This window comes from Amblyraja radiata, chromosome 14 (genome assembly GCF_010909765.2).
Source record: "Amblyraja radiata isolate CabotCenter1 chromosome 14, sAmbRad1.1.pri, whole genome shotgun sequence".
In the NCBI taxonomy this organism is placed as follows: Eukaryota; Metazoa; Chordata; class Chondrichthyes; order Rajiformes; family Rajidae; genus Amblyraja; species Amblyraja radiata.
The window spans coordinates 47,997,121-48,010,557 of record NC_045969.1 but is presented as its reverse complement, the minus strand read 5'-3'; the positions used below and the strand labels follow the sequence as shown (position 1 = coordinate 48,010,557).

At 42.7% G+C, this 13,437-nt stretch overlaps 1 protein-coding gene across 1 annotated transcript in view; it reads left to right on the top strand.

The window, feature by feature from the left end:
- The window catches only part of arhgap31 (Rho GTPase activating protein 31), a 114,323-nt gene that overhangs the window by 45,306 nt on the left and 55,580 nt on the right, over nucleotides 1-13,437 (top strand). Inside the window, exon 2 of the mRNA XM_033032296.1 lies at nucleotides 6,233-6,335. Within this exon, the coding sequence (XP_032888187.1) occupies nucleotides 6,233-6,335 (103 nt within the window). The remainder of the gene's footprint in view (nucleotides 1-6,232; nucleotides 6,336-13,437) is intronic.

Sequence of the window (13,437 nt, the reverse complement as noted above, 5' to 3'; positions counted from 1 at the left end):
ACCTGCGTGGGTTTTCTCCGAGATTTTCGGTTTCCTTCCACAGTCCAAAGACGTATAGGTTTGTAGGTTAATTGGCTTGGTGTAAAAGTAAAAAATGTCCCCAGTGGGTTAATACGCTAATATGCGGGGATCGATGGTCGGCGCGGATCCAGTGAGCAGAAAGGGCTTGTTTCAGCGCTGTATCTCTAAACTAGTCTAAAACTAAACAAGAAGTGAAGAGAATTATTTAATGAAATCTCTGAAGAGAACTTGGACGTATCAAAAGCCTGCTCTGAGAGAGTGGGTCCAGGAAACAGTGACATTTTGTTCCATCATATCCAGATGAAGCCTCACTTCCCACATAGAAACGTAGAGAATAGGTACAGGAGTAGGCCATTCGGCCCTTTGTTCCAGCACTGCCACTCAATATGATCATGGCTGATCATCCCAAATCAGTACCCCGTTCCTGCTTTCTCCTCACATCCCGTGATTCCGTTAGCCCTAAGAGCTAAATCTAATTCTCTCTTAAATACATTTTGCAATATTTCGCAAACGTCATCCAGCAGTTGTGCCAATGCAGCATCCTGAAGGGTTACTCCTCCCAAGCCACCGCGAACACCAGTGTTCCAGTCACACCCTGCACCCCATCCATGGACATTACTGACACCAAGGCCAATTAACACGCAGACCCCCAGAAGGTAACACGGTACTTCAGCACCTTGTGTGTAGGAAGGAACTGCAGATGCTGGTTTAAACCGAAGATAGACACAAAAAGCTGGAGTAACTCAGCGGGTCAGACAGCATCTCTGGAGAAAAGGAATAAGTGACGTTTCGGGTCAAGTCCTGGATCTGAAGAAGTGTCACCTATTCCGTTACACCAGAGATGTTGTCTGACCCGCTGAGTTACTCTAGCTTTTTGTGTCTATCCTTAAGGGGCTGTCCCACTTGGGCAACCTAATCCGCGAGTTCTGGCAAGTTTGCCCTCGACTCATACTCGCAGCATGGTCGACACGAGGTCGTAGGAGGTCTTTGTATCTCACCCTCATGCTCGAGAGTAGTCCCCGTGTACTTGAGGCCTCAGCTAGGTCGTGGCATATTTTTCAACATGTTGAAAAATGCCCGCGAGTAAAAAAAGGTTGCCATGGAAAAATTGACTTTTTTTACTCGTAGGTTTAATCGTAGTAGGTCGTAGTAGGTAGGCATGTTAGTCGTAGGTAGTCGAAGGTAGTCTTCATCATAGTTGAAGGGAGGTCGAAGGAGATCGAAGGAGGTCGTCTTCACTCTCCACTATTCGCTCTCCAATTTTCCCGGTTAGTCGTAGCTAGTCAAAGCTGGTCTTCTACATAGTCGAAGGAGGTCTTCAACATGACATTTTTTTCAAACTCTACTAAGCTCTTCTAAACTCACCAATTAGGTCGCCCAAATGGGACAGCCCCTTTACTTCAGCACCTTGGTATATAGGAAGCCTATATGTGGTTATACAACTCTCTCATGCGGGGAGGTAGTTTTTGTAACAAATTAAATTTGACAATGTACCTCATCATAAAACTACGAGATATACAATTACCTCCTAGAATGCGCTGGAGAACGTTTTCTTCATATGGAATCCATTACAATGTATGGATGTAAGAATCACATTAAATATATACTGAGCCCGTTTCAGGAAGTTATGTGCCTGCTTTATAAAACTTTGGTTAGGTCACATTTGGCGTATTGTGTGCGGTTCTTACATTACAGGAAGGAAGTGGAGACTTTTGAGAGTGTGCAGAAGACATTACCAGGATGCTGCCTGGATCAGAGGGTATTGACTATTAACTAGAGGTTGGACAAACTTAGATTGTTTTCTCAGGAACATCAGAGGGTGAGAGGAGGCATGATAGAGGTATCTAAAATTATGAGTGGCATGATAGATACCGTAGACAGTCAGAACCTCATTCCCAGTCAAAATGTCCAAGATTAGAGGGCTTAGCTTTAAGGTGAGAGGGGCAATGTTTAAAGGAGATGTGCAGGGCAAGTTTTTTACACAGAGAGTGGTGGGTGCCTGGAACACCCTGCCATGGTTGGTGGTGGAGGCAGATACTATATATTAGTGGCATTCTGAGGCTATTAGATAGGCACATGGATATACAGTGAATGGAAAGATATGGATCACTGGCAGGCAGAGGAAATTAGTTCAACTTGGCATTATGTTCAGCATAGACATTGTGGGCCGAAGGGCTTGTTCCAACATTGTATTGTTATCTGCTTTACTTCTACAATAAAGTTGTATGTGACATGTAGACTGTGTGTCAGAAGAATTTAGTGAATTTCAAAAATAAATTATATTCAGATTAAAAATATATGTAGCACAGATAATTGTGCAAAAGCTCTTTGTATCTTGTCTTTATGTTCACCAGTCATAGCCAGTAGTGTTTGCATCTCTCTTTAAAGAGAACACCCTAGCCACCAAGATTGGAAATCAATACAAGACAGACTCAAAATGCTGGAGTAACTTAGCAGGCCAGGCAGCATCTCTGGAGAGAAGGAATGGATGCCGTTTCGGGTCGAGACCCTTCTTCAGACTTCAGGTTCTTCAGTTGGGTCTGAAGAAGGGGCTCGACCTGAAACGTCACCCATTCCTTCTCTCCAGAGATGCTGCCTGTTCCGCTAAGTTGCTCCAGCATTTTGTGTGCGTCTTTGATTTAAACCAGCATCTGCAGTTCCCTCCTACACATTTGGAAATCTATCTGACAGAATGCAGAGCCAACTTTGCTGTTTCCACAAGACTGCACTCTGACCTCTGTTTATAAATGGGGAGAGCAGCCGCTCTGTATTGTACGCTTCCCAGGCCATGCTTTGCACCATTCTAGGCGTGGAACCTAAGTCTGTTACATTTTCAACACAACAAGAACACTCGTGCGTTGGGTGTGTTGCCTTTTCTTCACTGAAACAAACAACCAGCTTTCACTTCCTGTGACCTCAACCTTGCTGCTTGCAATGGAAACAGCCATTCAAACCCTCGATTTAGCAATGACACAATGCAAGCAATGAGTTAGTGTTAAAAGTGCCAAACCCAGCAGCAACAAAGCCGCACTTGAATGGTGTCGGTGAAAACATCTTACTGTACCTGTGATGGGCAGTGGACATATACTATTGTTGCCAACAGGAAGAGATTTTCTCTTAAACTTTTTCTCTTAAACTTTTCTCTCTGGTTAAAAACAGGCAGCACAGTAGTGCACCTGGTAGTCTAGATGCTCCCTCACAGTGCCAGAGACCCGGGTTCAATTCTGACCTAGGATGCTGTCTGTGTAGAGTTTGCATGTTCTCCCTGTAACTGTCTGGGTTTCCTCCAGGTGCTCTGCTTTCCTCCCACATCCCAAAGATGTGCAAGTTAGTAGGTTATTTGGCCTCTGCAATTTGTTCCTAGTGTGCAGGAAGGGGATGAGAAAGTGGGATAGCAGAACCAGTGTGACTGGGTGATCGATGGGCCAAAGGGCCGGTTTCCAAGCTTTTTAAGTTTTAGTTTTGGAGATACAGTGTGGAAACAGACCCTTTGGTCCACTCAGTCCGTGCCGACCAGCGATCCCCTCACTCACTATCCTACACACACTAGGGACAATTTTTACACTTCTACCAAGCCAATTAACCTACAAACATGTACGTCTTTGGAGTGTGGGAGGAAATCAAACACCCAGAGAAAACCCACGCAGGTCACAGGGAGAAGGTACAAACTCCATGCAGACAAGCACCCATAGTCAGGATCAAATCTGGGTCTCTGGCACCGTAAGGCAGCTACTCCACCGCTGCGCCACCGTGCCGTTACCAAACGTTCTTCTGGGACAATCTAAGTGTGACCTATTGCACCCATTTAAAAAATGTTCATGTTACACCCTGTACACTTTCTGTTCATTCAGAGTTTTATTTCAGACTATCTAAAGTTTCAAAGCCTTATTTTGCACCGGATCATCATTTTATAATTTTTGCATCACTACATTATTTAAGAAGAATTCAATGCACTGAACAGACTGAATTATTTAGTGTTTTGAAGGCAAGGTGCCAGGATGAGGTCTGGAATCTGTAAATGCCAATGATTTTCACATGCAAATTTCAGCAGAAAGATAAACAGGCATAAAGGTGGCTTAGCTACCTTGCTGGTGGAAACAGGACAAACTATTCAAGCAGCAATATTTTGCAAAAGGTCTACTTTATGTAAACCCTCAATTCTATGCGGGTGGTGTTATAAGATTATGCCATTGGGAAGATAATAATAAAGGGATCTGTGTGCGTGACCCTCCAAAGCCAGAGACCCAAATTCGACCTGTCTTCGGGTGCTGTCTATTTGGAGTTTGCATGCTCTCCCTGTGACTGCGTGGGTTTCCTTCCTCGTCCCCAAATCGTGCAGGGTTGTAGTTTAATTGGGCTCTGTAATTACCCCTAGTATTCACTGGGATAACTAGTGCAAACGGGGGACCAATGGTCGGTGTGGGCCGAAGGGCCTGTTTCCATGCTGTATTTCTAAACTAAATTAAAACTAAGTAGCCTAACTGGGGGAATATGGAATACATACAGTAGATTTCCAGAGGGTGTTCTGTAGGTGCTGCATGGAAAATAATAGCTTATGCCAGAGGAATTAACTTACTGGTACGGAAGGTTGGCTGGCTAACATAGGAAACAGTGGGATGACATTAGTCAGACACAAAATGCTGGAGTAACAGCGGGACAGGCAGCATCTCTGGAGAGAAGGAATGGGTGACGTTTCGGGTCGAGACCCTTCTTCAGACATTAGTGGTCACTTTCTGTTGGCAATAGTGGTGTGCTAACAGGGTAAACTTTTTACAATTTATATAAATAATTAATAGCAAGGCCTGGTGAGTACATTTCCTCAAGTACGCACAAGGACAGGCAAGAAAGTAAGTTGTAAAGACAAAATGAGGAGGTTACAAGGAAACATTTGTAGGTGGGTTGTTGAGGGAGCAATGAGCTGGCAAATGAAAATGTGAACTTTTTCATTTTACTTTTGTTTATTATCGTCACATGCACTGAAAAGCTTTTTTTGTTTGGCAAGAAAATTAAGAAGCAGCATTTTATCTAAAGGGCAAAGGATTTCAGAGCTGGGCAGTGTAAAGAGACCTTGCGGCCTTGTGCATGACTCTCTGAAGCCCAGTCTGCAGATAAAGTAAACGGGAAAACAAACGGAACATAGCATGTATTGATAGGAGAATTCATTACAAATGTAGGATTCAGTTCATATCAGAAAGAAAGTCCACAGGGCATTTGAAATTATTTAAAGATATGCTTTAGCAATGTGCTGGGGTGGTTTTGCATTTCAGCTCTTGCACAGACAACCACCACTGTACATGACAATGTTGTATTCATTCAGATCCTCAACCAAGAGCCCATCCTACCCATAGCCCAATAAATTCTGATTCCTGTCTCTTTACTCCTCCCATTTACACTGTCATCTTGCTATATTGTTGCAATATTCCTGGATAGACTGACAAAAGAAACAGTTTGCATGCAAATAAGTTACATGCCCGAGAAACACCGTTTCATTCTGTTATTTGCTCGGTATATAATTGCACAGTAAACATGGAACTATATACAAACTGTACCAGAAGAAGTGGCGAACCCCAGACTCAGAAACGACATTTCCCAGCGTTTGAAAAGACAAACAGGTCCTTACACCTATGGGTAAACATATGCATGCATGTCCATTGATATTATATAGATGGCTTGGTGGAATGAGAGTAGTGGGGGAGTGGAGTGTGATGGCACACATTGCCCCATCTCCCCTCCCTCCCCCAAGCTATTTGGGATTGTTTTCTCTGGAACATCGGATGTTGAAGAGAGACTTGATAAAGTATATAAAATTATGAGAGGCATAAATAGGGTCGACAGAATCTTTTTCCCAGCGTGGAAATATCCAACACTAGAGGGCATAGCTATAAGGTGCGAGGGGGACAGGTTAATGGAGAGGGGTGCAGGGCAAGTTTTTTACACAGGGTGTTGGGGGCCTGGAACACACTGCCAGGGGTGAGGGTGGAGGCTTATACGATAGTGTTGTTTTAAGATGTTTTTGGATAGACACTTGGAAGTGCAGGGAATAGAGGGATATGGATCATGTATAGGCAGATGAGATCAGTTTAACTTTGTATCGTGTTCAGCATAAACATTGTGGGCTGAAGGGCCTGCTCATGTGCTGTACTGTTCTAAGGAGAAAGATGTTGAATGCATTGAGCATTAAAGCTAATTTTCACCTTTTCTTTGTAAACAGTTCCTCAAGTCCTCAAAAGCTGTACCGAATTCATTGAGAAACATGGCATTGTAGATGGTGTCTACAGACTCTCAGGGATTACATCCAACATTCAAAAGCTAAGGTAAGGCATCACTTGCACCAGTTCCATTTGGATTTAACAGTGTGACAATGCAGGAGAGGAACAACAGTCCACATTTAAATTGGCAGAAATGAAAGTGCCATATGTTTTACTGGTGTTAATCCCTCATGATCCAGATGCCAAATTAGAAAAAATAGATGCCAAGGAATGTTAATGAGAAGCTGAACGCACATTGATCTGGCTTCAGAAGATAGACTCAAAATGCTGGAGTAAGTCAGTGGAACAGGCCCCTTCTCTGGAGAGAAGGAATGGGTGACATTTCTGGTTGAGACCCTTCTTCAGACTGAAAGTCAGAGGAGAGGGATTTGCGAGATATGGACGGGCAAGGTGTGAAAACGACAGATCAAAGCAGACGATGCTCAGGGAAATGTAGAATTGGTTCATTGTTGGCTGTGGGGAAGGTGACAAAGAGGCACACAAACAGTAAAATTAATCAGGAGGACAGTGAAACTGGTCGGAGAACTATGGTGGAGGTCGGACAGAGAGAGAGGGAAAGCAAAGGTTGAAGTCAATATTCATACCGCTGGGGAGTAAGCTGCCCAAGCTGTTCTTCCAATTTGCGTTTGGCTTCACTTTGACAATGGAGGAGGACAGAATGGTCAGTTTGGGAATGGGAGAAGGAGTTATTAGCAACTATGAGATCGCTTAGGCCTAGGCAGACTGAGCGAAGGTATTCAGCTAAACGATCGCTGAGTCTGCGCTTGGTCTCACTGATATATAGGAGTTAAAGAAACGGAATTACATTGTGTTTGACCTAGCTCCTGTTTGACCAGGGTATTAGTAATGTGTAGGAAGGAACCTCAAATGCTGGGTTAATCTGAAGATAGACACAAAAAGCTGGAGTATCTCAGCGAGTCAGGCAGTATCTCTGGAAAGAAGGAATGGGTGACGTCTCCATCTGAAACATCACCTATTCCTTTACTCCAAAGATGCTCCCTGACCCGCTGAGTTACTCCAGCTTTTTGTATCTATCTTCAGGACATTAGAAATGCCTGGTTATACTCAGTGGAGACACCCTCAGTACTGAACTAATGCCTTCTTGACCTAGTCCTTAGAACTAAATATTCCTGACTAAAGGGCTTGAAATGTTATAAGGTAAAATGCTTTATATTATTTTTGATATATTAAAAAGCATCTTAATAATTACCAACCCCCACCCCCAAAAAAAATGCTGGAATAACTCAACAACAACATAGGCGGAAAGAGAGACAATCAAGATTTTGAATCTGCAAAACTTTTGATTTTCATTTAATAAATATCAAAATTGATTTTAAACAAACGTTCCCCAGCTTATTTATTAAATCGTTTAAATGGAGGTAGAAAGTACTTGATTTCTGTTTTATTTCAACTCCAAGAGGGATAGGATACAAAATGGGGTTAGTTGCTTATTCATCTCTTCACATGAGCACAAGCTTTGATGAAATGGAACCCACTCTTGGAGTTCATGGTTTTGAAGCTGTCAGGACAGTTGATGCATAACAATTGCTAACTATGGGGCAACAGGCCAAGGAAATGTTTGAATTATATGTATGTGCTCTGGGTCCTCATGAAATTAATCTGAGTCACTGGTATCCTGGGACAAAGCACACTTCCAGCTCCCAACCCCATCACAAAGTCCCATATAAAGTACAGATACGTCTTGTTTGGGTAACTGCAGTGAAAATCTAGCACACTCCCACTAGTGACAGAAAACTGAATGACTTTAGTAATTGTTAACAAAGGGAAGAATGTGACCCGGAGATACTCTCCTTTAAATAGCGTAATGGAATATTTAACATGTAACAAACAGGCAGCTAGAACTCACAGTTTAGCTTCTTGGCAATGTGGGATTCCCTCCCTCCCTCTGATCATGCTGTCTCAGCCAAAATGACATCTTAAGGTCTGTTCTGTCTCAGAAGTGAGAATACTTCCAGCCGACACAAATTTCCATTTGCTATCACTAAGCATTGTCTTCAATTATCGGTAATCTTTACCTTCTTTAGTATCTTGCTCTATCTACCCTTTTGCACTTAGATTATCATTTTACCAGTACATTCATCTGGAAATTAGTTTTAGCCTGTGTGCAAATGTATGGCCTTGTGCAGAACTTCTGCTATTTGAATTAGTAAGGGGAACGTGCTTGGTGACTTCCATAATAACAGAATTATTATTTAGAGCATAAATTTGGCTTTTCAATGGATCAGGGTTATGAAGTTAAAAAGAAAGAACCAGGGTGTAGTGGAAAGTTGAATTTAATACTGGATGTGCTTATTATAAGACAATGGAAATCAAAGTGTCATTGCCATATTACACGATTGTTTAAAATTGGAATGAGTCGTCGGTCTTCTGTTAATAGAACATAGAACAGTAGAGCCCAGGAATGAGCCCTTTGCCCCACAATATCTGTGGTGAACATGATGCCAAGATCAACTAATCTCATCTGCCTCATGCGATCCATATTCATCCATTCTCTGCATATCCATGTCATAGTCATTGAGTGATACAGTGTGGAAACAGGCCCTTCAGCCCAACTTGCCCACACCGGCCAACATGTCCCAGCTACACTAGTCCCACCTGCCTGCGCTTGGTCCATATCCCTCCAACCCTGTCCTATCCATGTACCCATCTAACTGTTTCTTAAACGCTGGGATAATCCCAGCCTCAACTACCTCCTCTGGTAGCTTGTTCCATACACCCACCAGCCTTTGTGTGAAAAAGTTACCCCTCAGATTCTTATTAAATATTTTCCCCTTTACCTTAAACCTATGTCCTCTGGTCCTCGATTCCCCTACTCTGGGCAGGAGACTGTGCATGTGCCTATCTGAAAGCCTTTTAAAATGCCACTATCGTATATGTCTTCATCACCTCCCCTTGCAGTGCATTTTCGACACCCACCTTTCTCTGTGTATTAAACCCTGCACATTGCCTTTAAATTTAGCATTTCTTATCTTAAATCTGTGCCCTCTAATCCTTGACATTTCTACCCTGGGAAAAAAGTTCAGAGGAAACACTATTTGTTGAAAAGTTATTTTAACTTGTTTTGTTTTGTATTTTGTTAACTTTTAAATCTGTAAAGCCTTCATTAATTCAGTTTTGGTGCTTGCTTTCAAGTTACCCACGCTCTTGAAACATTTCCGTTAGAATTTAGGAATGCTTTCGATAATTTAACTGAAGGTAATTATCATCAGATTGTTTTTTGCACACGAGATCTTATTATTAAGCTTTCAATTCAATCTTCAAAATTCATAGTACATCTAGTACCAGATCTCAAGTTCATGTTTAAAACATTACGCGAGTATAAATAAAGTTTAGTATTTATTATTAGAACCGGGTGATCAACTGCAGCGCACAATGTGACATTAAGCGAGTCTTCAAAATGTCACTCGGTCGATTTTGTAATTGAAACATTTTTTCAGCTGATCTTTCTCACATTTTCAATTGAGGATTCCAGTTGATTTGACTTCCCAATAATCCCATCCCACTGCATGGAATGAATTCAACCCCTTCATAAAGGTTCTTTCATCATTTGCCATGAATTGGGTTTTTTTTGTAATGGACAGCCCGCCACACTCTTTGAAGAATAATTCACCCATCAATTAGGTAGGTTCTTTCCTCTCACCTCCAGTTCAAAAATAAGTTTGAAAAAACTTTAGAATATATTTAATATGAAGGTAGACACCAAAAGCTGGAGTAACTCGGCGAGACAGGCAGCATTTCTTGAGAGAAGGAATGGGTGATGTTTCGGGTTGAGACCCTATTTATACTGTATTCTTGAAACAAGCATCTGAACTACAATTGTGATGAGACATTAGTTCTTACCCAAAAATCGAGTGAGATATTTTGATTTTTGTTATGCCTCCTTTCGCAAATTGTTGGGAAGGGGCCAAACAATGCTGTGGCCACCAGTCTGAAAGCACTTATTAAGATCATCTCTATAATTATAAAACTCTGATCTTGGATGTAGATGTATTTATTTGTGTATGTGTGTCTTGTTTGTCTGTGATTCACATCTCCTCGAAAACACAATGCGCTAACGGTAAAATGTTTACATATTCCGATAGAGATTTACCTCATGATCTCAAAAATCGCCTCATCTGAAAATTTGATTCATTATTTCTTGTTATTTATTAAAATTGTTCACAAAAATGAAATATATTTTAAAGCTAACAAGCTGATGACGTCACAATGGCTCTGCTCCTCGCGGCCCACTGCGCAGTGTTTTCAAGGCGCAGCCTACTGGGCATTTTTTTCCACACGCTGCGAGTTACGTATCCCCACCCCCCACACCCTCCTCCTCTCCCACCCCTCCCCCCCCCCCCTCTCCCCCCCCCCACACCCCCCTCTCCACCCCCTCTCCCCTCCTCCTTCCACCCCCCTCTCTCCCCCCTCTCCCGCCTCTCCCTCCCCCCACTCTCCCTCTCTCACTTTTCTTCTCTACCCCACTCTCTCTGCCCCTCTGTCTCTGCCCCCTCTCTTTGCCCTCTCTCTCTACCCCCCCCCTCTCTAGACATGCCTGCGAGGTGGGGGCTATGCGTCAGTGGATAGGGCGGGGATGGGTGTAAAAGGAGCACATTAATAATATTAATATAATATCAAGGGGGATGGTTAGTATGTGTGTGTGTGGGGGTGGTTAGTGTGTGTGGGGGGGCGGGGGGGGGGGTGGTTAGTGTGTGTGTGATGCCATAGTCCACCCACCCCCCACGCAACCCCGCGTTGAGGGGACAGGACCCAACGGGTCCCCCTTGGTCTAGTGATCTATAAAAATAAAGGACAGTACGTAGATGGAAACAAGGCCCCTGAGAAAAACAAAACCTCCTGACTTCAATATGCTCGGCTGCTTATCCATGACCACTACATTAAAGCCATGTCTGAATGCTATGACACTGTGAGATAGACACAAAATGCTGGAGTAACGCAGCGGGACAGGCAGCATCTCTGGAGAGAAGGAATGGATGACGCTTCGGGTCTAGACCCTTCTTCAGACTCCATCGTGGGATGACATTGTCCACAAGGATTGCAAAATTCCAGTCTTCTTTTTGATATCCAAATCCCAGAATCAAGTAAGAAATATTTTCCAAAAAGAACACACATAAATTATAATTACAAAATTATAGAGTGCAAAGGATGAATCAACATGTGAACTTGAAATGGTTCCAGAAGGATTCCTTCTCGGTGAAAAATGTAATGTTGTGACAGCTGAGACTCTATAAGGCTGGTCAGGCCGCAACTGGAGTATTGTCAGCAATTATGGGCACCATATCTGAGGAAGGATGTGCCGGCTCTGGGGACAGCCCACAGGAAATTTAGAAGAAGAATCCCAGGAATGAGTAGGTTAACATGTGATGAGCATTTGACGCCACTGGACCAGCACTCGCTGGAATTTAGAAGAATAAGGGGGGGACCTTATTGAAACTTACCGAATAGTGAAAGGCTTGGTTCCACTAATGGGAGAGTCTAGGACCAGAGATCATAGCCTCAGAATTAAAGGAATTTCTTTGGGAAGGAGATGATGAAAAGTGTCTTTAGTCAGAGGGTGATGAATCTATGGAATTCTTTGCCACAGAAGGCAGTGGAGGCCAAGTCAGTGGATATTTTTAAGGCAGAGATGGACAGCTTCTTGACTAGTACAGGTGTCAGAGGTTTTGGGGAGAATGCAGGAGAATGGGGTTAGGAGCGAGAGAAAGATCAGCCACGATTGAATGGTGGAGTACACTTAATGGGCCGAATGGCTTAATTCCACTCCTATCACTTATGACATGACCATATGAAACTTGCCCAAACGTCCTGTAAATGTTATTTTACCTTCCTCGATCACTTCCTCTGGCAATTCATATTTTCAGATTCAGATTCAGATTCAAATTTTATTGTCATTGTGCAGTGTACAGTACAGAGACAACGAAATGCAGTTAGCATCTCCCTAGAAGATGAATATTTTAACCATCAATTAACTGAAAATATATTTGTTGCCAAACCACTGGTGAGGGAGGAAGAACATCGCCACTGAGGATCATCGCCGGATGCGCAGGAATTTAATTTTCGAAGGGCATTTGTTCACATCCTTAGTGCTTGGATAGAGTGGATGTGGACATGATGTTTCCACTAGTGGGAGAATCTAGGACCAGAGATCATCAAGAGTCAAGAGTGTTTTATTATCATATGTCCTGGATAGAACAATGAAATTCTTACTTGCTGCAGCACAACAGAACATGTAAACATAGTACACAAATAGCCTCAGAATTAAAGGACGTTTCTTTGGGAAGGAGATGAGGAGGAATTTATTTAGTCAGAGGGTGGTGAATCTGTGGAATTCTTTGCCATAGTCTATGGATATCTGTGGAATCCAAGCCTATGGATATTTTAAAGCAGAGATAGATAGATTCTTGATTAGTATGGGTGTCGAGGTTTATGGGGAGAAGGCAGGAGAATGGGGTAGGGAGGGAGAGATAGATCAGCCATGATTGATGGCAGAAAAAACTTGCCTAATTCTGCTCCTATCAACTTATGACCTTATGACCTTCAATGTATAATAGATATGAACATGTGGAATCTCACTGTTAGGGAATCCACAACAGGCCACTTAATTTCACCCAGGATCATGGGAAGGGGAGGGAATATGAACTTGCTCCATAAAATCATTCACAACAATGCTATGGAGTGCTCCTAAATATGTTCACCCCATAGCACCAAGGATGTGAACACATGCCCTTCTAAAAGATGTCAAATTAAATTCTTGCTCAACCCACGATGATCCTCAGTGGCGAAGTTCTTCCTCCCTCACCAGTAATTTGGCAACAAATATATTTTCAGTTAATTGATGGTTAAAATATTAATCTGAAAATATGCATTGCCAGAGTAAGTGATCGAGGAAGGTAAAATAACATTTATAAGACATTTGGGCAAGTTTCATATGGTCATGTCATAAGTGATAGGAGTAGAATTAAGCCATTCGGCCCATCAAGTGCACTCCACCATTCAATCATGGCTGATCTTTCTCTCCCTCCTAGCCCCATTCTCCTGCCTTCGCTCCATAACCTCTGACACCTGTACTAATCAAGAAGCTATCTATCTCTGCCTTAAAAATATCCACTGACTTGGCCTCCACAGC